Source organism: Blennius ocellaris (genome assembly GCF_963422515.1).
Source record: "Blennius ocellaris genome assembly, chromosome: 10".
Taxonomy (NCBI): Eukaryota; Metazoa; Chordata; class Actinopteri; order Blenniiformes; family Blenniidae; genus Blennius; species Blennius ocellaris.
This window is the reverse complement of record NC_137659.1, coordinates 18,960,469-18,986,555: the sequence shown is the minus strand read 5'-3', so window position 1 is coordinate 18,986,555 and position 26,087 is coordinate 18,960,469. Positions and strand designations below refer to the sequence as shown.

Below are 26,087 nucleotides of genomic sequence, written 5' to 3'. Positions count from 1 at the left end.
CACTGTAATTAATAAAAAAACAAGTAAACCCCCTTTATTTTCTTACAATTGATCTTTATAATTGTTTTCGCGTGTGCAACCAGACGATTAAAATTCTAGAAATGTAAAAAGGGAAAATGTTTTGCTTAGCAGACCAGCAACATCGCCGTTGCACTACACGTGACGCAAAAGCTCAGTCTGAAGAATGTCATCAAAGCGATGGCACTGTTAAATTAGCTTTTTTTTATTTACAAGGCAAACTACACATACAATACAGTTACAGGCTGCTCTGGGGAAAAGCCAGACTCACGGCAGTTCTCAACACACACCATCACAGCAAAAAGCTCCTGAGATCAAAGGAAAATCAATGACAATTGTCAAAAACACGCTCAGAATCTACACCCATGTATACAAAAATAAAATTACACGGACTGAACACAACTGGTTAAGATGACAAGCTTTTCCCTTGGAGTATAAGTTGAATTTGACTCTATATCTACAGTCAGTCCAAATTAGTGAAGTGGAATTTGAACTTCTTAAGAATGATTTATATTGTTTTGTTGCACTCTGATGTAAAACAAAAGATAATACTACAGCGACCAAGTTGAACACTGCATGTAATAATACCATTAGGCCTTTAATCCAGCTAATACTCTTGTTAAGTAGTATTATAGTGTCTGACTACAGATAATCAAATCCTTAAGATTTTCAAATACTTTGATATATTTGTTTCGACTATGAAGTAAATGTGCACTCACACTTTATATTCATCTGTATTTTCCACAATAAAGAGTCTAGATACTACAGTTTGCAGGTTGTTGTGTGTATGGGGAAGATCATCATGACCGAGGTTTGCTCTATGGGCAGGTACAGTCAGTTGTTGTAAACTAGAGGCTCTTTTTGGGGGGGGGGGGGGGGTAGTACAACATTACAGGACAGGATAGAAATCCACTGTATAGAACACAAAGCCTATGAAGTTCAGTCATGCACGATAATGATTCAAGTTCTATACATTACAGTTCTATCCAGCAGGTCCCATACAGTAATAATAACTAGCACAATATAAATCCCTCAGTTTGGCAGCTGAGACACGACGACATGAGAGCGGCTGAACAATGTCCAGGAAAAAGAGGCTTTAACGGCACAGTATAAGTCCTTCATCCACAGGAGTCCGTAAGAGGGTTAAAGTCACTGACTGTTGAGATCTGCTACAAGGTGCGTGTGTGTGTGTGTGTGTGTGTGTGTGTGTGTGTGTGTGTGTGTGTGTGTGTGTGTGTGTGTGTGTGTGTGTGTGTGTGTGTGTGTGTGTGTGTGTGTGTGTGTGTGTGTGTGTGTGTGTGTGCGTGTGCGTGTTTGTTCATGCTAACGTCACAGAGAAGGCGATGACGGTGGAAGTGTCTGCGCTCATGTCCGCCGCGGCTCCAGCCTATAGGAGAGCTGCGTCAGCGCCCTCTGGTTGTCGACCACACACAGATTCCTAACGTAAGCCCGCACCTCTGCGTGGTTCTTGTTTGGTTGGCATATATCAGGATCTGACACGATAAACGGAAAAAAAAAGAAAAACAAACTGGGATCAAACGCGGCTGTTTTTACAGCCAGCAGCGGAAAATGACAAAAGCACACTCAAGCATACTTACTGAATGGTTGGCTTCTACAGTGCCTCACTTGTCGAATAGTGTTTGCAATGATACGCTGTTGGAACAAGAATAAACCAAGATAAGACCAGAATAACAATCACATTGGTGCTGAGAGGAAACACTCAAACTTACCATTTTCTCAAAATTCACCATGTTATCAATGAAGGTCTTGTTGCCTTCGTGTGTAAATGTCATATCTGTAAAAAAAAAATGAATAAATGAAGATACTACCTATCCCTTTTATTCCAATGACACCAATTACCTAATAAACTGGAGTCACTGGAGAAAACACAGAAAAGAAGCCAACTCCACACAGAGAGGACTGAACCATGTGAGTCTATAATGCCGACCATTACAACACATAACTTTCCCAGTCAAATAAACTGCCTATCTTTAATGATGCACGCTGCGGCTTCACATTGAACTGTACCTTTGAGGAGGAGTGGCATGAAGGGGATGATCGGCGGTTCCAGTTTGGTGACAGTGAGCCGGTAGGACCGGTGGTTTCTTGACGGGTCCTGTTCCAAAGAGAGATTTTTATATATTTACATGTACTTCACAAAAAAGATTTTTCACCGTCGCTGTACGGCTGTGTTGGTTTTACCCACGTGTCGTGAAACTGAGACTCACCATCATGTTCTCAAACTCGGCATAAAACTTCTTAAACTTGGTGGGGAGCTTCTGCCAGAAAACACACAGCCAACAGACATGTTAGTAACATGAGAACAACTAAAGCTGAATCTGTCTCTGGATTGACTTCTTTTTTTTTTTTTTACGGTGGGCTGTACCTCCCATGTCTGACTCAGTCTACTGACTGCAGGGTTGCTCATCCCCATGATGATGGCAAAGAAGGAGTTCAAATTCTTGAATTCTCGACAGCTGCGGACAAACGTTGAAGTCAACCAAAGTGGACAGGATCGAGACTCGCCTTGCGTTCTAATGTGAAAAACCTCCTCATATGGCGAGGCGCGTCAGTTTCAGCAGCCGGCCCTACTCACTGCGCTGCTATCTTGATGAACTTCTTGAGGAGCTGGACCCGCTTGCTGAGCTGTGCACAGAGGCAGACTTCAGTGACCACCCACAGCTGAACCTGGTTGAACCTCCTCAGGAACAAGTCCAGATTGGCCGTGGTGCGTCGGAAGCTGTGCCGGCCGAACGTGTGGTAGAGCAGCTCGTGCTGCGGGAGGAGGCAAAGAAAACACGCCTATTTGAAGGGAGTCCACTGAACGCATCCCGCAACACGGTATCGGTCAGCCACCAACCCTGCAGGGCTCTTGTCGTAATGATAAATTAAACTTATATAGCATTAACATTAACAAGCAGGACTTTGGAAGGGTTTTCAACTTTGAGCTGAGACATTAAAATGTACCAAAGCTCACACCATTGTGAAAATCTTGCTGGATTCCCTTCCTGTAGCAAACCCTGACAAGGAGGAACAAAATACCTCATGTACACAGCTGAAGAGCTCCCAGTCAAACATGGTCATTTGATAGGCCAGATCCTTTGAGCTCATCAGTTCAAAAGTTGACATGGAGCCTGCAGACGGGCCTTCCTGCTCTGGAAGCGGAGTCTAAGCACACAGAGCATTTTTTTTTTTTACTCTTCGAAAAAAAACACGTGCACAAACTTAGCGTGAGTAGCAGCTTGAAAACAAAAGACTTGCACAGTACATGTGAACTCAAACAGAAGTGTCTTACCAGGCCATTCAGCTGATCTCGAGGACAAGCAAATAACCGTCCATTGATGCTCAAAGTTGAAAACACTGACACGTCGTTGGGTTTCAAGATGAGTTTTTCTGCAACAAAAACAGGGCCATTAATTGACGTAGACAGTACCCATGTCAAAGAAACACAACAAAATGACCAGTGCTCTACATACAGATATAATTGCTTTCCCTTGTATAATTCCTTTCTTACCTCCAGCAGAGTTGAGCTGAAGCAGCAGGAGCTCGTCACTACTACCAAGTTTGTCCGTCAGAGCAGCGGCCACCTCTTTTCCCGTCGCGGCCACGGCGATCCTGATTGTATTGTAGGTGCGATCATTGCAGTACACCTTCAACAAGACTGCAAAAACAAGCAAAAATTATTGAAAAGAAAGATATATAGGGCATACGAACATGAAAGATGTTGACTGACACAAAACTGCAGATTGTGATCTGTGTAGATTTTTGAGTCAGTTACTGGTTTTGTCTCGATGTGCCTGTCCTGTAGCAACTTTACCACCAAGCACTAACGTTTGTTTTCCAGTCTCAAAGTTCCAGCCCACACTATACATCCCACACACTATAAATGCCCTTTGCCCGGTACTAAATACCACAATTCTCACAGTGGTGGCACCTTGCATGGCGGCTGTCCCCATGTGCGTGTGAATTGGTCAATTGTGTAAAGCAATTCAATATTGCTGAAGCTGCAAGAAACTCGCATCGAAGTGAAACTGATTATGATATCTAATAGTCTCACAGCCATTTTTAAAACATGTAAGAAAAAAAAAAAGGGACACAACTTACTGTCATCTTGATTTCTGATGGGCTGTTTCTTCTGCAACCGCTCCTCCCCAATGCTGAACTGTCGTATGAGAGACTTCTGTAGGATTACGTGACAGAATCCACATCACTATGCCGCTCATATTTGTATTGTACACATAAAGCATGATGAAATGTCACTATTAACATCACTCTGTTTTACCTTTTTCATGGACTTTGCTTCTTCTGAACTGCAAAATATAAATGAGCAAACATGAAATGCGGCTTGCATGTGAAGACACAAGATAAAGGATTTACGGTGTGAAAACCGATCAACGTACTGTAATTTGACCACTTTCTCCAGGTCGGGAACCAAGTCCTTCAAAGCTCTCAGCATCCGGGAATCATTCGACAAACTTCCATAGAGTTCCTAAAGAGACAGTCAGTAGAACGCCAGTCAGACTGTGCAGAGGGAAGGTGTGAGTTGATTTAATGCAATCAAAATCATTTGTGTTCACCTCCAGGAAGGAGATGGCGGCAGGCTCCTCCTGCAGCAGGTACGTGTGCGTGTTTGCCCACCGCAGGGCCAGAATGAGGGCCCGCCTTTTGCTGTTGAGTGCGTACTCCAACCTCTCCTGTTCAGAGCCCGGTGGAGATGCTGCATGATAGGTGCAAAAGGCGGGGTAAAGGAAAATATGGAGACATATTTCATGTTCATGACACAATCTGTCAACTGTTTGCCTGGTGCTCATTTTTATCTTCGTGCCATCTGTGTTGGGAGACAGTGACAAGCAGTGCAATGATCAGCCAATAAAGTAAATAGCTGAGCTGCTCTAAGCAGGAGACTCTGCCACACTGACACCACAACGGCTAATATAATGAGAAGACACTCATGTATCTGTGAGTACTTGCGATTACAACTTGTTATTGAGATGTGAACACGGCACGGAGCTGCTCATTACTGCGGGATGGTCAACCGCTGCTTCAGCTGCTTCCGCAAACAGAACTGTTAAGTTTTGCAGTCTGGGTTGACGTCAGTAACACAGCTATAGTATGTGTCAATCAGTCTACAGTGGGGTTATATAACCAAACATAACAGGAAAACAGAAGCAAACAAAGGTCTTAAACATATGTTTTGTATCATCAGATTGTTGGAAGGAAACGGTTTCCACAAAAGCAAGGAGCAGTAGGGAGAACCAAGTTTAAAAAAAAAAAAGGATATTGTGCCATGAGAAGAGGGCACAGCTGGCTGTTGGGCATGAAGACACAGTGCATGAGGACAAAATCATCCACGGCTGGGTCTAACAGGGAGGGAAAGCAGACAGACAGCGAGGAGTCAGTGAGTGCACGGAAAATGCTGACGGGCACAAGAATCAAAACTTTCAACATTAATACATTCATTTTTCTTTCTTTTCATTTCAGGACATTCAAAATATATGAATTATCTCTGGTGTGGTGGTTTGCACTCTTGCCTCACGGCTAGAAAGTTCCCGGTTTGAGTCTGTGTGGAGACTGGAAGTTCTTCCTCTGTGTGAGAGGGTTTTCTCCTTGTTCATTGGTTTTCTTCCATAGTCCAAAAAAGTGTGTTGTTCTGTGGTGAACTAACAATCAGGACTGTACCCTGTCTTTCCCTATGGTCAGCTCAGCTCAGCTCCAGCACCCTGTGATCCAACGTCAGATAAAGCACGATGGAAGATGGATGAAAATCATCTCTTGTATTGTTGATGTGTTGAGATGATATCAAAGCTCAGAGAGAGGATAAAATGTGGTTTAATCGTGTGCTTCTTCTCTTCTCAGACTGAGTTATACCAGTTCAGAGAGCTGGAGCCGATCCAGATACCAAAGAGTAATGTTTTCATGTGGAAAACACTAAATTAAGTATTTCTTCACAAATGTCACTGCACCTCGTCATGTTTAAATATTTCTATAATAGGAAGGCAAAGAGAAAAATCATCTGCACCCTGTAATAACATGTGATATCCAGAAAAATAAAAAGGTAATAGTGGCTTTGAGGGTTGTTATTGAACATATATGAGATTTTACCCAGTTCACTGTGGTGTATGTCCATTCTCATAGTTTCCAAGAAATGCTCCAGAATCTTCTCTGGTGTTCCTGATATCACAGTGTATCTGCAAAACATAAAGTGGAGCAATCAAAACACACCGATGCCGCATGTGCATGTTTCTATGTCAGGGTGTGAAGATATGGGTAATAAATGTGCCCAGGAAAAACAAACACATACTTGATGCTTCCTAGTGTCGTGGCTCGGGGACTCTTTTCTAACACCAGCACAGGTTGATCATGCTCTTTCAAACGCACCGTGTTGGCTTCCACATCCTAAAGGCAAAACGGAAAAAAAAAAATAAATCAGGAACCACAAGAATTGTACAGTGCAATGCATCTCGTCTGTCAGAAGAGGGAGACAAACATCACAGTCAGGCAACATCAGAAGCTCCATGTTGTGATCAAAATTAGAGCACAAGCTACAAACCACCAGATATCAAGGTCACTGCTTGGTCTAATCTGAGATTATGATAACTGTGACTAAAAGAGCAGCTTTTTAAATTATAGTTCACGAGATACATATACTGTAAAACCCTATATAAAGACATTCATCAAATATTTAAGAAAAGAACACAGATTCAAAATAGAAGACAGGTTTAGATACCTCTCAGGCATTGGTGTCAGTTAAACAAGGTTTGGTTAAGACAAATGGCACCAGTTGCCAGATTGACAGCTACACTATCGTTCTACCGACTTTGCAAGATAATGAGCTCTATTAAAGTGGCCGAAACCCTAATTGACGGCCGTAGTAACTCTGTTATCGGTCTCCTAAGAATGCTGCTCATCCACCAAGAAATCATTCAGGAATTCAGAATTCAGGAAACCTCAATACGCAGTCAGTGCAACACTGAGATTTAGCAGCTTTTAGTTATTTGGGGCTGATGGGAAACATAATGATCATCAAGCTAGGGAAAGACCGAACTCAAGGGTGTAATGAAAACAGTAAACGGGATGTTTTCTACTACAGACTTTGGAACTTTTATGCAGTTTTATGCCAGTGTGAGTGTCAATGTTTATCAGAACCTTCTTGAACTGCATTTTTTTTAATGCAGTGTCCTGATTTAAAGACAATACGAAACCTCCTGAAAATCTTTAGTTACAAAGTTAATGCTAAGAAACTGTGCCACTGTGGCGGCGACTCAAATTTGAGTTGACCAGAATCACATCAGAGCAGTATGAGAGCCGACTGAAGACTTCTTTTTTTTTATACATTCTTTTCACTTCTGTGGCTGAATGCATTTGAAACTAGACAACAGACACCGTCACCAGCCCACCCTGAGTATCCTGTTAAAGTCTTCCTTGTCCACGCGAAGGAAGTGACAGTTGTCCTCTCTCAGGACGATGGAGGCGGCGCGAGGTGAATCCGTAACCAAGGCCAGCTTTCCAAAGTCATCGCCCTCGTGAAGCGTGCACACCACGCCCTGAGACACATGCACACACGCATCAGTGCACATGTAGACAAGCACGCGCCAACACGCCAACAAGTTCGAACAAAGAGACAGTACGTCATCTAAAACCTTGAGAAAAGTCGGGTTGGCGATGAATCATGTGTGTGCCAGCCGTGTACATCTGGTGTGCATCTGTACATTTGGCCAATGTGTGCCTGTGTGTGCCTGAACAGCAGCAGTGCGGTGTGGATATGTCCATGTGGATAATCCCTTAAGCCTTTTAATCATTGTGGTGAGTCATGATGAACTGAGCTGAGACTGCCAAACTCCACTGCTGGTGTTCCCCAGCCCCACAGGGCACATATTGCTGGTCTGCTCCAAACAAACACATTACACTACACACACCAATCCATTACACACACATGAAATGTCATCAAATGAAGCAGAAAAGTAGAACAATAAAAGTGAAATGTGTAGGTGGAGGGATGAATGCATGGCAGCACAGTCACACACCTTGCCATAGATAACCACATTAACAGAACCCTTCTGGATGATGTACCAAGATGTGCCCTCCTCTCCTTGGTTGAACACTGAAAGATAAGAAAAACAAACACGCATTAGCCCTGCAGTCATGACTGACACCAGCGTTCAATTCAACGGAGGATTATCAAACTGTGAGGCGTGACTCCCCGAAGGCCGAGGAGTCAAAGAAGGAGCTGTGATTTCATAGAATCGTAACACATTAAATCAACACACAAAGACGCGAGACGGTTATTTTTAGATCCGGCGTGGCTTGTACTCCCCAAGGCCGTCATTGTCTCCAGTGCCCATCACAAATCAGTCAACATAAGTCGATCCATATCTAGAAATTAAAAAATGAAGGCCCCCATCCTCACTTCAGAACTTGCCTGCAAACGTTTGGGTTTCATGTTGTCTGCCGCATTTCTCCGATTAGTCTGTTCATCTGTGCGCAGGAAGAAGCGACTGACGGATTGTTTGCTTCACTTTTAATGGTGTTAATTTGGCAGATGTTAACAGTCACTGACAAGCCTGCAATATTGCTCTATGTGTGAGATCCCCCAGTGCCTTCGAGTTACAGCTACTGCAGTTGCACACATCAAACATAATTATGCACCAAATCAAGGCTAGAAAAACAAAGACAAAACTCAAAATCAACAACAATCTTTGTTTCCTCTATCTGACGAAGGACACATATCATTTAAATAAAAATATAAAAAATACTGGACTCTATTTTATGTTCTACAATCCATGCAACTTAAAACGTATAAATACTCACAGACAGTTCCAGCTTTTGCATGTGACTCGAAAATCAGAACGCTTGCCAGTTCCCTCTTCACCTGCAAGAAACAAAATGTACAGTTTCCAAATTCAGTCCCTTATGAATTCAGCTCCACTGCACAAACACCATCAGCACATAAAGCTGCAGAGATTGGGGCTTTAGTAGGTAACTTTATAAAAATAACACTCTTGCTTATAATGAACTGTATATTGATATACTTTTGTGCATGAAGTTTATATTCAGAGCATTTTTGAGATTGTACCATCTGTGCTCATATCAGCAGCACAGAAATTTAACGCAAAGAATCAAAAACAACCTGAAACTTATAAGGTTGTGGCTACGTTTTGCATTCTTGTCAGAAATAGATAAAAATGTAGCTGCGTCTAATTACTGCACATATAAATCTAATTTAGGAGGAAAAACCAAGAGCAACATAAGCCATCTTACGACAGACCTCTCCAGCAAAAACAACTTTCATTACTTGTCTTCGGTAGACTATAACAAGTGCTTCTGGCTTAATGACAAACTTCTTGGTGACCTGCACTGTCACTTTAAAAGAGACGAACATCAGCTGACTCACAGTGTTCGAGAGGTGAGCTAAGGCCTTAATGTGAAGCAGCTCATCATAGATGATCTCGAGGTCATCCCCCGTCCTCTGACCAGGCCTGGAGACACACAGTGGTTAGTCAGAATTGACTCGCCATTAGAATAAATAACATAAGCAATACCCGACACTAAATGCAGATTTGAAGTCACATCAGAGTCTAAATGCAACGTGATACAAGGGATTATAAATTGCAGCCATGCAGAGATTATTGATTTTTACTCACGATTTCCTGAGGATCATTCGCAGCAGTGCATCAGGGCCAATCTGAGCAAGAAAGAGGATGGTCTCAGGCAGCTCCTCCTCACTCTCCCTCTTCTCCTCCTCGCTCGGTAACGGCGTGTCCTCCTCCTCGTCGTCAAGAAAACGGTAGAACAGGTACTTGTCCTGAAAACCCAGCTCCTGATCCACTGGAGAGTGCAGGAGAAAGACACACATGGTCAAAAGCACATACACACACACACACACACGGAGTGCTGTCATTCGTCAGAGCATTATTATTTATATTTTTATTATTTTTATAGAAATCTTACATCATACAGTGTGTATAAGTGGATGGATGTGTATATATTTTGTATACATGGATATTTATATTTATATCTGTTTCTATATGCATATACTGTATGTATGTGTAAACATGCAATTAGACATATGTTGTTGTCCTTTTTCTTTTTTTTTATTTCAGATGTGCACAACAATAGAAATTGAAGCACGTATCTATGTTTGCCATTAAATGTAATAAGAAAAAAAATGTCTGACTGGTAATACAAATGGATAACTTTAAGAAAGAGATTAAAATGCATCACAATCTGTAATTCATTTCACATTTTGGGACTCCCATACTTAAGTAACTTTGTTTTGAGTCTGAGACTAACCACCCACACATAAACAAAGTTTGGACTACAAATGATGCTTTAGGGTGTTTTGAATACAAATTTTTGAATAGTACAGTTAGATACGAAAACAAATATAGGTCAGTAAACCCCAATTCAGCATATTTGTTTGATCTGAAATGAATTTTATCTGGTCAAACGCACCAAATTCATGATGAATAGGTTCAATTCTTTACAAGTTATTGTCAGGTGCTGGACAATTGTTGTTACCAAGCCATTAAAAAAGTTTATATTGCTGCATTTCTAATGCCTTGTAATAAGAAAATAAATCCAAATCTGAACTTCATAAAAGGAGCAGGTCGTCCTCTGATCACAGTCGTCAGGCCCGTCTGGTGTACAGTAGGTTAGGAGGGAGCACAGATTGTTTTGGGTATTTTTTATAATGACAGTGATGATATAACAATGAACAGTTCTTAATGACCACATCACATGAGGTCTTCAAAGTTTGAAAAACCCACTTCAGGTCCATCCGTGCACGATTTCCCTTCCTTGGAACCCACTGCTGTCCGTCAGAAATGATCCCAAAATTACTTTCCGATTAAACATTTTTATCTTCTTCATATTCCTTCAGTGTCTTGGAATAGCTGCTTTGTGCCTTGAAATCTGCTCATTTATTCTGCTCTAAACTCTAAACACAACTCTTCTGCAAAATATGGCACCGATGTGCCAGCAAATCACATTGTTTGCTTTATCTTCATTTAAAAATACAATACAGTAAAACTATGACATATAAAGCAGAGGTATCAAACTCATTTTAGTTCAATAGACACATAAATTTAAACATGAGCTCAACTGGGCAGAACTCATAACATGTTAAAAGCATAATAAAGATATTGTCACTATTTTATATTTATTTTAGTGGTAAAACAAAAAAGAAGTACATGCTGAGAAGGTTCACATTTAAAGCATGTTTTAAACCAAATCTATAGATAGATAGATTAATAAAATCCTACCTGCAACAGTTTCTTCAGCATAATGTGTGCAATATTCTGTTGGTTCTCAGAACAGAGCATTTCTGCAGCTTTCAGTTTTAATAAAAACTCACCTGCATGGTTTTGATGCTCATGCTAGTTTTTCCGAACAGTAAAATAGCCAACCTTCACTGCTGCCCTCTGCTGTTCAACTTCTGTGTTACAGTACGTCCTTGTACTCCTCTTAGAAGTAAAATCAGGAACAGCAGTTGTTTGATTTCCAATTATAGTTTTATTTATGACTTATTTAGGTATTTTTAAACTTTTCAAGAGCTTTTTAGGGGCCGGTTTTAGCCCCCAGGCCGCATGTTTGAAAACGCCCGACCCCCAGAAATTGAGCCTTACAACTTTATTGCTGCATCTATAATGGGGTTTTTCTTTTTTTTTTTTTGGGGGGGGGGGGGTTGGAGCACTCTCTGAAATATAATGGAACTAAACTCAATAATGTGGAGATCAAGTTTTACTCACCGTGATTTAGCACTCCTTCTTCCAGCAGTGCCTGCCACATCCCCACAGCATGGGAGCGTGTGAGTACACAGGCACTCTGCAGCACCAACCAGTCCACCAGCTCTGTGCCTACGCAGCACTGTCTGCAACAACACATGTGCACATTTGCTAGATATTAAATGCAAATTAATGCAGCCCCCAGTGGGCTTTGGTTATTATTATTTTATTTTTTTTAGCATCACCACTAAGTCCACAGATAATTTCCTCAAGGCTTTCCATGCTCATAGATTTGCACAAATACACACAGCTTTAAGTAAAGAGAAACAGTCTCCAGTACCTGTATGTTTTGAGGTGGTATTTCCTGTCTCGAATCATGTGAGGGGCTCTGGACAGGATTGCATTGCGGAGGACCTTCCCGGCTCTCTGCAGCTTCTCTGAGGGAATCTACAAAGCACAGAAATATCACGGTGGGAAACCTCGACGCAATAATTAAAGTTCAATTTTAATTTCTTGGGAGGTAAAATTTAATAAAAAAAAAAAAAGAATAACTTTGACTAAGAAATTCCATCTCCAACCTACTCATTTCCAATATATGTTATAAAACAAAACCACAAAAAGTAAATTTAAGTAATGACAAACAGGTCTGCAGATTTATATGAAAGTTATGCAGACACACCCCAAATATATGTGGTAATACTATACATAGCACTATAAAATTAATTACAAAAAAGAGAGTAAACAATGTATTGTATATGTAACACAAACACACACACAAAGGTAAAATGTATGTGTTTAGGTAACTGTGGTGAAACAGTAAAATGTTCAAGGAGCATAATAAAATTGCATCGCCAGTAAGAAAGTCAAAAAGAAGAAAACAAAAGAGAATAAAAAAATTCATCAGAAAGAAGACTAATACAGTGGATCATCCGTCTCCTCTACTGTTCCACCAAATCTTCCTTCTCTGAATCATGAATCTTCTCTTCTGACCAGGCGGCTCCATCTTCTATGTCCTCTGTCTATAATGTCCACTGTCTCTGCTCAGCACATTCCCAGTCTCAAACTGAAATCTGCAGCTTCATCGCGCAACTACTCAACCATAGCCGTCCCTCTGACTTGTTCATTTTAATCATTTCCATCTGGGTCACCATCAGTGAAAATCCACCTCCAGCTCAGCCTTCTGTCCTTAAAAAGTAACACTGTCTTCAAACCATGAAGCCACAAATTCATCAAATTGAAAGTAAAAGGAGTTTTGGGTTTCCTTTTAAAAACATCTACAGGAGCTGTATTCCTTTGGGAGGCTGTTCCAGTGGAGCGTGATGGCTGAGTACTACTAAACATCTTTGCTGTGCTTTTGGGGGAATAAAAAAAACAACCTCAAAGCATCTGAAGGTAGTCTGGTGCAGGATCATGTAGTGCAGGCATCAAACAGAGAGTTCATTCCAGGTTGCAGGATGACTTTGTAAAGTGTAAAATAACAAGGAGAGATTAAAATTTTTTGACAAAAGTAACAGCCATTCCTAATTTAATTTAAATCACTGAGGGTTGCACTGTTTCAGTGAGAGTAAAGGGCAGTACAATGTTGCAATATCAGTGATGCTGCTTAGAAAATGAGCTAATTTATTGTTGGTGCTGGGACCTGACTGTGAGGATGAGTTTTTTAAAAACGTACATGCAGGTTTGGATTGAAAGATATTTCAGGTTGGCCATAATAGATTTTGTTTAAAAAAAACAAAAAACAAAGTAAATGTGAACATATTCTGGATGTATTGCTATCATTTTAACCTGTCTGGCTGAAATAAGTTTAAAATCATCTCCAGGAAATGTCCAGTGTGAAGCCATACTGTAAATACGCTGATGTCTTTTTAATGAAATTCTATTTGAAATAAACATATAGATCAAAATAAAAATTGTAATTGAAGATATATGCATATTCTTATTCGTCCTGGTCAGAGGCATCTTAAATCAATGTGAAGCAGGTCAGATGGACTTCACTGGTCTCAGACGAGCCCCGACCTGCTGAAGCTCCTTGGTCCAAGTCCAGTTGACCTGATTCAATTTGCTTTGAGATGTAAAGTAAAGCTGTGTCCACGGCATGATGTTGTTAAAGCTAGTACGACCGAACGCATCACTAACCCAGCATTCAAATTAGTGAAACCACACTACACACAGTGCACACGGGCAGACATGTCACTTCGAGACCACGCCTGCATCTGGGGGGGGAAAGACAGATGTGTACATGCACACAGCTGCTGTTGAAAACAACAAAGGAAGTCGTGTTAATTGGGCAGATGGGTTCTTTCTTCTGTGTGCATGCATTAGCCAGCATTAGCATAACTACAGAGCATCACAGCTGTGAGTCATTGCTGGCCTCGGCTCTGAAGCGGCACACACCTTCATATCCATTTAGGCATTCAGGTTCATTCACAGACATGAAAGAATGCGGCACATGAACATAGTAAACCAGTATGACATAATCGAGTGGTGTTCCTGTGTTTTCAGTTTCAAACGAACGAGGCATGTTTGAATACATCAAACGAAAATAAGACTCGGACGATACAGGCACAAACTTTAACCTGCAGGCGGCCTTTACCTTGTTGTGAGCTTTGTTTGCAGAGTCTGAGTTCATGTTGTCTTTGTCTGTGAGTCCTGAGGAGGAACAACTGTCATCAGGGGGGGTCGTTTGAATTTTACAGAGCAGTCAACTATCTTCACATGCGGAAAAAAAAAAAAATAAATACTGTACATAATAAATATTACTAGAGGTTTAAAGATTTTTGCTTGCCCCTTAAATATACGTTATCTGTGCCCTCATGCTTCAGATTTAAACTAAACTAAGATAAGCCAAGATAAACTTTATTGATCTGACACTGGGGAAATGTAAATGTCACAGCAGTTTGAGCAGCATAGAGAAAGGTGGGTGAATGTAGGTACAATACTACCAGAATATAAAAAAAGTATGCATAACTCCATCAGCAAATGTTTTTCCATTCTTTGTGTATTTGTGCGTCTACTCACTGTCATTGTTGGATCCACTTTCCATCGCTCCATAAGGAGGGGCCAACAGTCCGGCCAGGCTCTGACGATACTTCTGCAAGGCGAATATGACAGCAGCCATCAGTCCTGAAAACATTTACACCTCTCCTGTCACGATATATATTATTTATAAATCACTGTCATTATTAAATCATCAAAAATCCTCAACCGTTTCCTCTGGAGCACACACTCAGTTATTGCACACACACTGCAAGTGTTCCTCAAAACAAAGCCCTTTGTACCAAGATCATTGACATGCAGGACAACTAACATTTTATGATAAAAACACACACGCAAACGCGTCAGCAGGAACTTCTCCACGGGTGTCCAGAAGCTGTCGGGAAATTTGGACATTGTTTGTGTAAAAAAATACACACTGAAAACAATATTAAGCCTGAATGTGCCACTGCTCGTATGTAGGGTCATTATTAAGCAACCCGTGTATTCTGAGGACACACACGCACGCACGCACGCACGCACGCACGCACGCACGCACGCACGCACGCACGCACACACACACACACACACACACACACACACAGAGTAACTGACAGGGAAACAGAGAGAGCATCTGTTTGACCTAAAGACACAAGCGCCTATCTCTGTTTTCCACTCTCACACGAACAACCAGACAAATAATCAACAACACAATATTAAAGACAAACTACAAAACCCGTTCCAGGGAGGTCCCGTTTCATTTTGTGAAAAGGCAATAAAAATAAGCACGGGCAAACCTCACAGAGCAACAGCGTCCAGGCCACATGGACTCCGGAGAGTACACAAGATGACAGCGGAGGAGTCAGACTCACCTGAGGAAACACACTCAGCTTCCTGACGCTGGAGGGACCAAAAACCTCTGAGAGCTGCCCTCTGCTCCTTTACAACTCACACACGCCACCAGATAGCATCCTGCACAAAACAAGCTGCTCTCTTCCTTTTCTTTTTGCCCCCTCTCTCTCTCTCTCTCTCTCTCTCTCTCTCTCATCCACACACTCACACACACACAGTCCCCCCAGTGTCTGTCTCCGTCTCTCACTCGCCCTCTCTCGCCGCAACCGAGCCAAGTACCAAACCACTTTCTCTCACAGGTTACCACGGTGATCCGAGTCCCTGTATTGCTAAAGCTACTCTCGTGGAGGAAGAAGGGGAATGGGGGGGGGGGCAATGGAAGACAGGAGGAGTGGGGAAGGAGGAGAGAAAGACGCTGGCAAAAGAAACACAACCAACAGAAGAGAGAGGAAGTGAGAATTGTAGAGCAGGTGAAAAGAGACAGAAGAGTAAATAGGGACAGAGAAATAAAGAAAGACTCACAATACCAGGCCGCCACAGATGAGGCCAACAAATCATCCAACACATAGACTATGTGCTTCTCTATAGGCACCAGGAGCTGTTCCACATTCACATCCTGCTCATTCTTCTCAGTTTTCTATTGGCATTAGGCATTTCTTTCATCTTGTCATCAAACACACGAGTGCATTCATCCTGTAGCGTTCTCGTCCTCACCACCGCACAGACACATGCACACGAATCAGTCTGCTGACACACATATGAAACACAGGGACCCTTTCTCACTCCGAGCAGCAGGATAAGACTTCAGCCTCGGGCCATGTTTTCTGCTTTGTGTTTACAGTCTGAATATAGACGGATGGGAGGGAGACAGAGTGCACTTAGTTAACAAACAAACACACTCCAAGCTCACTAATAACACAGTGCACATGCTGTAATAACCAATTATTAGTCTATCCTGATCTGCCATACATCCCCATGGCACATAATAGTGAAATCTCCGTTCATTAAAATGGATATCTGTGGGCCCATTGCTTTTACCAAGTAAGCTTATTAATCATGCAGCAATATGGTGAATACGGGGTTTGTATGTTCTGCCTGTGCATGTATTTCTTCTCTCCAAGTGCTCAGTAAGTTGGCTTTTTTTCAGTTTATTCCAAATTAATAATTATAAATGTATGGCAATCACATCCTACATTGTACCTCACACACTGTCAAATGTCTTTAGAATGCCTAATTCGTCTTCCTTTTTTTTTTTAAACAAATAATTGATTAACAGTACAGTTGCAATAGTGTCTATTCAAACTTTTCAGGGAGTGTTTTCTTTGTTCAAAGACCCACAGAACCACTGACCAACCAGTAAGAAGTTTGCATCACTTATTTGTAGGCCAGTGCTTTTCAGTGTCTTATTTTGTAGCTCTCGATTTCTTTAAATGCTAAATATTGTCTCGTCGGAATAAACACTTTTAACGATGTGAAAAAGAATATATAGTTGTTCTGTCAAATTGTCAAGTGAAGAAAAAGCATTAACCATACCAAATAACTGCATGAACGATACTGAAGCCAGTGAACAGATCCACGGCTCGGTCAGGACTTCCTTTTTTAAGTGGGACTGGCTGAACGGAGGCAGTAACCTCAACGAGGACGCAGCCGCGTTGATGTTGCTTCTACAAAGATTTGTATTGACTGTAATTTTTTTATATCATGGAAAACTTTGTATATCTGAGATATACAAAGATTGAACAGGAATTATTCAGTGTAACACTGAAAGTTGACATTTTATTTCTGAATCAGAAACATCCCTGCATTAAAAGCTACATATCATGTTACTGATTAGAAAATGTGTGTTTGAAGCATGAGACGGACCAGTCAGGACAGATTTTTTTTTTTTTACAATACTTAACAGAAGTGTCATTTCTCAGGGATTAGCTTGCAGAACTTTTGATGTGATGACTGTCTAACATGAAAAATGGGAAACGGTCCCCGTCACATAAAATCATATTGCAATCTGTAAATACAGTTTCTTTCAATTAGTAAAATTCATACCACAGTTCCCACAACGGAACTGTGGAATATGGATGAATTAGTTATTAGTTATTAGTTCAACTACTATATTCAACATAACAGTACTGGGCCATTTCGCAACTGTCTAGAATATTCTGATTGACACCAATAACAGTCGTCTCTGGTTTGTGAGCACAGCGTGGATGTTATTTTCTTTGGCTGAATTTTGATTAAAATGCAAAAAATATATGTCAATTTTATTCAATTGATCTGGACATACAGAGATGTTCAATAACAGGGACGAGGAAAAATGCAGAAAATGTTTTGGGGGTTTTTTGCGGTTGACTGACTGGTCACTCCTGGTGCACGTGCAAGAACTCCCCCTATTGCCCTTATCTCCATCAACTGTCCACTTCTCACAACAAGACACCCACAATCCTGATCTCCCCTGAAATCCCAGTCATCACCACAATCCTGCACAACACCAGATCCAACATTAACATGAAACTCAATAAACTCATACCCTCAGCGTCACCAATCACAAAACACAAACATCAGTGTGGCTCTTCTTAATATTCAAGCGCTTGCCATCTCATGTCAGGAAAAAAAACAAACTCAACTGCCTGTTTTGCACTGAAACTTGTCTTGGCACTGCCTCAATTACTTGTAACTCTCTTTCAAAATAAACCAATACATGTCTTTGGGTCGTTTTACCGCTTTTGTTTTTAGCAGCCCTCAGATTTTATATATCACATTTTACAGGCCGGCCCCAAATAGGCATCTGCTTTTATCAGTGAATTTTCAGACTTCTATCAGTCACGCCAAACATAACAACATTTTGATAACTGGTGATTTTAATTTACATATTGACAAAAAGTCTGAAGGAATTGCCAATGATTTTATGAATCTTTTTCATAGCATGGATTGTAAACACGTCTCACAGCCCACTCCCAACAGACGACACACCCTGGACTTGGTCATCCCCTATTGGCTGACCACTGGCGTGTCCTCCGACCATCTCGGTAAACGTCACGACTTTTAATCAGTGAGAACAGTGAGAAAACACTGCCTTACTTCTGAAGTGGCTGCAAACTTTATACAAATTCTACAGTGGACTCCTCCTGAAATTTTACCTGCTTCCAGTCATTTTATTGTAAATATATTTCAACAGTAAATTGACATCGAGCCTTGATTCAGTGGCTCCACGAAGAAACCCCATAAAAAACAAACCTCTGCCCCCGTGGAGAAATGAGGAAACTCAAAGATTGAAGAGGCAATCTAAAACTAAATTAACTATTCATTATCAAATCCTCTGTGAACAACTCAAAATCTACAATAATAAAATCAATCAATCAAGAACCTCCCACTTAAAAACTGATCTCAGACAATGAAAACATTGTGAACATTGTGTCCCCCCCAGAGTTCTTTTATCCACCATTGACCTTTTAATTAATACTGATTTTAATTAGTCCTCCAGGATTTTAATGGACACTTTATGTGAGGACTTTGAAGCCCACTTTGGAAGTAAAATAGCTGCAATAAGAACGTGTCTTTTATCGCAACAAGAACATACCCAGAGTCTGTCAGTGTGTCTCTCCAGTTTATTTACAGTGATGCCTTGCTTTCTGGCCTTCCCAAGAAAAATGTCAGCAGCCTTCAACAGCTCCAGAATTCAGCCGCACATTAGGCCTGTTTTAAAGTCACTGCATTGGCTCCCTGTGCGTTTCAGGATTGATTTTAACGTTTCATTATTATTGGGCCTTCTTATCTTTCTGACCTGCTTTTACAATATGAGCCCTCGCGGTCCCTGAAGTCCTCTAGAGCCGGCCCATTAAGCCCCCTTTTGATATCTAAATGCAAAGTTCAAAACTATTTCCGAAAAATCCTTGTTCTTTCATCCTATTCAGATGTTCTGTCTCACTGCCTGGACAACTCTCATGATATATGCAGCACTTGCCCTGAAATAACCGCAGATATCATTAACATACGCACCCGTATGTCTTTCTCCTACATGCACTGGAAATAGTTTTCTGTTGAATCACCTGAGGTGTTTATCTGGTAGGAGTAACAAACGGCAAAAGAGGGCAGCCCTCTTGTGGTTAAAAGTACAACTGCAACAGAGGGCTGTAGCCACAGAGGAGAAGCTGCACGACAGGGTTCATGCTGAATCATCAGGTTTCGGCTCATACTACATGCGTTTTTGTGTTTTCATTAAAAAATCACACCTCCCAGAGGGTCTTGAACTCCCTCTGTTCGATTCGCAGCAGCTCGCTGGTCTCTCTGCTGACAATGGTGGCGTGTCGAGGTGTGTTGTCCAAGATGGACTCTCCGAAGGCCGTGCCGATCCCCAGCGTGCAGATAGCGACTGCATCCTGCAGACAGACATGAACAGACATGGCAGGACTCCTTTCACGTCCTTGAAAGCAGTTCTGTGGCAGATGAGCGATGGTCATCGACAATGTCCGCGCGTCCTCACAGTTCAGTGACCTCGAAACCATGAGTCCATGAAGCAGAAGCTGCCGCGAACATGTTGAAGATTTCCTCTCTGAACTTCGACAGACATCGAGAGCAGACAGAATAATATGTGATAATTAATGCTAATGTATTCAAATGTGATGTACTGGTGAGTGTGGTCTTGTGAAAAGTGAAAAATCCCCTGGTACTGGGCATAATTGGACAGGCTAGAGGGAGACACACACACACACACACACACACACACACACACACACACACACACACACACACACACGTTATGGAAACCTTTTCCTCTGCCCAATGTGACATTTCAAATATAGCCACAGAAACTAGGCCACCAATGGCACTTTAGGGCTACATACATGAAAAGGACGTTTCACAATAGAGGGGCTTCTTATCTCTGTCTTTCACTCGAGACAAATCCTCCCTCCCGCTTCTCCCACATCATTCTTCTCCCCTATATGTATACTATAACCGCTTTTCCACACTCACTTAAGAGGGATGAAGTGTAGCTGGAAAACATTATTCTCAGTGGACCTGTTTTCTGTACCATGGCAGCTTTGCTCTGGCATATTTAAGTAGCAAGATGTGAGCTAACAAACTCGAACAATGTCAGCATTGGGGATTGTCAGCTTTTTTAACATACAATGTCAAACACGGACAGAGGGGTTTACAAGAGAAATACCACAAGGTCGGAAAAGTAAAATGTCAACCAGGGTGGGAGAAATTCTGATTCATTTTAAAATCTCAATTTAATAGTCCAGTGGGTTGAATGATACAAGAACAAAAACATAAATGCGCAACTTGATCTACACTAATAAATATGAATGCAGCCCACGTATGACTTCGTGACTTGACTCTTACCAGGTGGTTGGCGGTTTCTGACACTTTGACATCCAGGGAGCCAGAAAGGACAGCATACCAGCTGGTGCCTATGTCTCCCTGTCGAAACACTGCATACAGGAAAATGTGTTACATCAACAGAATAACAAACTTATCAATCAGAAGTTATGGAGTATATAAAAGCAAGGGGCCCAAGTCCCCTGACTGGGGGCAAGAGTGGGGACAGACGTTTCGTCTGCTCTGAAGTCGTCTACATTAGATTTACTGTGTCGAAAGAAACCAGAATAAGACACTTTGTAAAATCTATGCTTTTAAATCAGTGTGTGTGTGCGTGCGTGTGTCCATACGTGTGATGCCTTTTTCCAGGCATTCGTAGAAGGCACAGGCACAGATCTGCAGTAAGAGCGGAGGCGGAAACCTCTGGAAAGCTTTCACCTCCCTCAGCCTGGTCAGAATAATGTCCACATCCTCTCCAGAGCGCTCCGAAGGCCTGGGTAAAGAAAGCGACTCAGCATCAAACAGAAATGTGTGTGTGAACGGTTCACAAAAAAAAAATTTCTTGTAAGACGTAACATTAACATTATTTATCCGTTTCAAATGTTCATCTCTGCACGAAGGGAAGGAAGTCAATTAAAATCAACAGTAACATCAAAGAACTGATGTAGTGTAGCAATGAAAATGATGTGAATGTGGTGTAAATGAAAAGGTAGGAGTATAATTCAAACATTAATTTTAGAGAGTGTGTATGATCAAGCTGGCTCCATTGTCCTGTTTTAGCAATAGTAGTGGAGGGCTGCAGGCTCGGCTTCTTTTGGCTCAGGCCCCCCCCCCACCGGGCATTGATGTAAGATCTCATTTGTACTAAAGCTCGTTCTAATACGCTTAAATCTGAGCACACACAAAGCAAGTCATTCTTGGACATTTACGCAAATGCACAGACGGGAGAACACACAGAAGTTTGATCTGGAGCTTAAACACTCTGCTCTGTGCGAGCGGGAAGGGAAAAAAGAAAAAAACTACAGAGCTCAAACACCTCAGAGACAGGCACACTGCAGTTAGCGTCATTCATTCACTTTTCTCTTTGCTAGTGACTCATCCTTGCACGTGTATGTGTGTTCATACAGAATAGCTAATGCACTGAAGCTCCTTCCTCTTGTCTTTGCTCCAAGATCTCGCCTCTTTGTCCTCCTATCAACAGTTTTGTCATCTCCATCTTTCCCTCTCAAGATTTGCTTCTTTTTCTTAAAAGGGAGGTAAAAAAAGACTACATCACATCACAGTTGTCTTCTTTAACCGATCTATTTTCTCCTCTCCATTACTGGCATGGATTTGCTCTATCCATTAAATCCCACAACTCACACACAGTGCCCCCTATCCACAGTCTCCTTATCCATATTATTTCTACTTTCCAAGGCAGCAATGACTCCCCTTTTACTCACATGCACATGGACACACAGGATTAAACAAAGATATATTTGTGTCCCAAAGCAGTGGATTGTGTCTGGGCTTGGGACAATAGTTAGTGATGAACACAGGCTGCAGCTCAAGGGCTACATCTCACGACGCGTCTTTCAGTCCCACCACATCTGCCAGGAGCTCACAGCAATTTCTATTTTCCTTCCGCTTTTTTGTCTCTGACTCATCCTTCCATCACCCACCTACTGCGTGCATACTGGCCTTTGGGTTTTCAACAGAGCAGCATATCCCCGAGGAGCCTGGGCTAATGGTTCAGACAGGTGGATTCCCACACACCTCGATCTAAAGAGACAAGGAGGTTGACTCTAGTGGGTTCAATGGGTAATGCTGGCATCACCCTTCACCTATTGGTTTGCAGCAAAACTGTTAGGATCTGTCAGTCATAAACCCTCTGGTTAAATCCCAACTCTTTCCCGTTTTAACAGCCCTGTGTTTGCTCGCTCGCTGCCTGTCCAGAGGAATCTGCCTCCCGCGTTGGTCTGAGACGAATGTGACCTGAGAGTTGTTCACCTTGCATCACGCTCCCTTCTGATCTCTCTTTATGCTCTTCCTTGACTCCTCCTTCCTCAGCCTTTTCCCTCCACTGCCCATGTCAGCAAAGATCTCAGCTTTCAGACACAAATATATGGCAAGGAACACACACACACACACACACACACACACACACACACACACACACACACACACACACACACACACACACACACACACACACACACACACATGCAAACACGCACACACAGTGACTGGATTTACAAATCTACCAGAAAGAAACGCTGAGGAGAAAATCGACAGACACCAGAAGGTTTTTCAGATTATTTTAGGAAACATCCATCTGGGAGAATTCACTGTTATCAGACAAATAAATCATAGGTTAATCTGTGGCAGCCAATCAAAATGTCAGACAACCACTAAACAAACAGCCTCCTGAGTTGGCAGATTAATAATTCACTGTGAGAGATTCTTGAATTGTGTGTATGACACAGATTTGACACCCATCACAACATCCTGAGATCTTGTTATACACAATGAATACTTATCAGAATGCACAGAGCTGGTTTTCTTTTTTCTTTTTTTATAATTTCACTCATTGATTTTACTTATTGAAGAGTTGAACTGAAAACAAATGAAGTTTTGTTCCTTCTTAGACTTGCTCAAGTGTGAAGTATACTCTTATGCATAAAATGTAAAGATGACAAGTCCTCTATATGCGTTGACTGCCGTTAGACACAGCCACATCTCAACATTCTTTGGCTTTCATTCTGTCCCCACCTCTGTCTCTTCACTTGCTCATGTCAACAGTCACTGCAGTTCAGAGCTCCCAAACATACACACACACACGCACACGCACGCGCACGCTGCTGGATATTGATTGAATAAGAGGTGGATGGCTTGAGAGCACTGAGTGCTTCACAGTAAGATGCTGTCCAGTCTGTTCACTCTTTATTGACACCCACCTGCTGGTGCATATTGGTTGAATTTAAGTGTGCACTCCACATCACTAATCCAGAGCACACATCAAACACATTCTCTTGAAATTTTGGAGCAAAAACATTCCAAGTTTAGTAGTTCAGGCTGGATGAGGGTGAGGATTTGTTCTGTCTCCCATGATTGCAAACTCTTGTGTAATGCAAAGTTATTTACTAAAATGTATTAGATTTCCCCTTAACTGGCTTTAGAAATTGATTTAATTTCCTCACTAATTTTCCTGCACAGCTAATATACTGATCTGCACACATCTGCACGTATTCAGGCCTACATTGATGACAGATTTAAATGTATTAACTCCATGCATCCTGTCTTATTCCAGGTGAAGATGAGGAGACAAGATGGTAGCTTCAGGTTGCCAATGGTAACATGAGGATGTGTCACAGATGTGTGTGTGTGTGTGTGTGTGTGTGTGTGTGTGTGTGTGTGTGTGTGTGTGTGTGTGTGTGTGTGTGTGTGTGTGTGTGTGTGTGTGTGTGTGTGTGTGTGTATGTGTGTGTGTGTGTGTGTGTGTGTGTGTGTGTGTGTGTGTGTGTGTGTGTGTACAGTATGTGTGGGTGTGTGAGCTGTGGGGTGCATACATTATATTAATATATAAATCACAGTTTGAAGTATGATCTACTGCAATTAATGTGTAGCACGTTCATTTATTTTAAGACCCATCCAGTGGATAAAAATGGGTGAATGGTGTTTTCTCCGCTGTGCCTGAATACTCTGCTTTTCCACAATATATTTTAGGATGGGAGTTTTTACCTGAGAATGAATGGGATTTTATCGTTAGATACGCTTTCAGCAGACACGTTGTAAATTGATTCCGCTATTTGTAGTCGGATAAGACAAACGCATTCAGGCGAGCAGCACATATATAGAATTAAAAAAATAATAATAATAAATAAAAAAATTTAAAAAACGATGACCTGCCACTGACGTCTATTTGGAGTAAAACACCAACACAGGCACCGCGGTTGTATTTTAAAAATGTATGGCTGTGCCTGTGTGATTTCAGCCTTCAGACATAAACCATGTGCGTCTCCTCTGCCCATGCAGTGAACCTCGAAGCCACCGACGCCTTTCTGACCGACAAACAGAATATTCAAAAAAAAAAAAAAAAAAAAAAAAAAAAAACCAGGGTGTGTATTGTTATGCACTGCAGCATTTACAATGACCAGATAGTGAGGATGTCTCAGGGCGGCTCTGTTATTCTTTTTTTATTCTGCACACTCACACATGCACACGCAGCAGCGATCAGATTAATCACGTTGAAGCGGATGAATGAATGAATGAAACTGAAACCAACCAAAAAAAAACGGCGTGGTCATCTTGGTGAGGAGGGGCTGCATCATGTGCATTCGCACGGCGTGGTTTCTCTTCACCCACCTTTTATCCAGACAGCAGATCCACTCCGCAGAGGGAGACAGGTTAGGGGACGTCTGCACCGCGACCATCTTTCCCCCCTTGGCAGATCCTCTTCTCCTCCTCCTCCTCCTCCTCCTCCGTGGTGTCTATCGGTGCTACCGGAGGAGGCTTCCCGGTTGTCGGTGGTCGTTAATGATAGTGCGCTCCGGCTGTGCCCCCTCCTCCTCCTCCTCCTCCTCCTCCTCCTCCTCCTCCTCCTCCCCGCCCCTCTGCTTCGTGCTGCTGCTGCTGCTACTGCTGATGCTGAAGCCTTCATTATGCCACACAGATGACAGGCTGCTTTAATGGGCTTTCTGAAGGCCACTGGAGGGATGACAAACAGCAGCAGTCACAAACAAATGCTCATGGAGACAAACATTACACTCATGACAGTTAAAACAGACAGTAAATCCCTGTCGGGGGTGGGAGACCAAGACATTTAGGGGACCAGAGGCTCAAGCAAATAGAGAAAACCTTCCCTTTATCAACTAAAGAGAGATAAACACATATTCTCTATATTATGTATATGTATATGTGTGTGTGTGTTTGTGTGTGTGTATATATATATATTCATGATACTGAAGTGCAGTGATTCTAAAAGACAGGATGAGCCCCTCTGTTGAGATCCATATCAAATAAATACTGCTAACTGCTATAGGTAGAGGATTTTCATTTCAATAGTCTAAGTTTCTGTTACACTAATGCATTTGAAGCATATTTAATAAATATATTTCATTTCAATCACGTCTACACCAATCTCAATAATAAAAATGCGTTGTAATGAAAGTTTTATTAGCTTGCCCTCCAATTATTCTTTTTTTGATTAGAAATTCTCTTAAAAAT

At 41.8% G+C, this 26,087-nt stretch overlaps 1 protein-coding gene across 2 annotated transcripts; it reads right to left on the bottom strand.

Annotated features, from left to right (window-relative positions):
• Positions 1 to 1,383: 1,383 nt before the first annotated feature.
• On the bottom strand, positions 1,384 to 25,294 carry LOC308135732 (rap guanine nucleotide exchange factor 4-like; the record flags this gene model as incomplete). 2 transcript variants are annotated; one of them, XM_080503828.1, is made up of 30 exons in its annotated part: positions 1,384 to 1,511; positions 1,617 to 1,671; positions 1,749 to 1,813; positions 2,047 to 2,134; positions 2,247 to 2,297; positions 2,405 to 2,495; positions 2,615 to 2,793; positions 3,061 to 3,186; positions 3,314 to 3,411; positions 3,533 to 3,679; positions 4,123 to 4,198; positions 4,301 to 4,328; positions 4,419 to 4,507; positions 4,596 to 4,735; positions 5,250 to 5,378; positions 6,121 to 6,206; positions 6,320 to 6,414; positions 7,416 to 7,562; positions 8,043 to 8,119; positions 8,827 to 8,887; positions 9,410 to 9,494; positions 9,660 to 9,843; positions 11,766 to 11,887; positions 12,082 to 12,188; positions 14,335 to 14,390; positions 14,760 to 14,832; positions 19,793 to 19,939; positions 20,907 to 20,995; positions 21,233 to 21,375; positions 25,227 to 25,294. In XM_080503828.1, the coding sequence occupies 30 exons, from the start codon at positions 25,292 to 25,294 to the stop codon at positions 1,384 to 1,386; spliced, it is 3,030 nt and encodes a 1,009-aa protein (XP_080359954.1). The 2 variants fall into 2 exon arrangements, with proteins under 2 accessions (XP_080359954.1, XP_080359955.1); XM_080503829.1 differs by having other exon boundaries at positions 4,596 to 4,746; positions 5,300 to 5,378.
• Between the last annotated feature and the right edge of the window lie 793 nt (positions 25,295 to 26,087).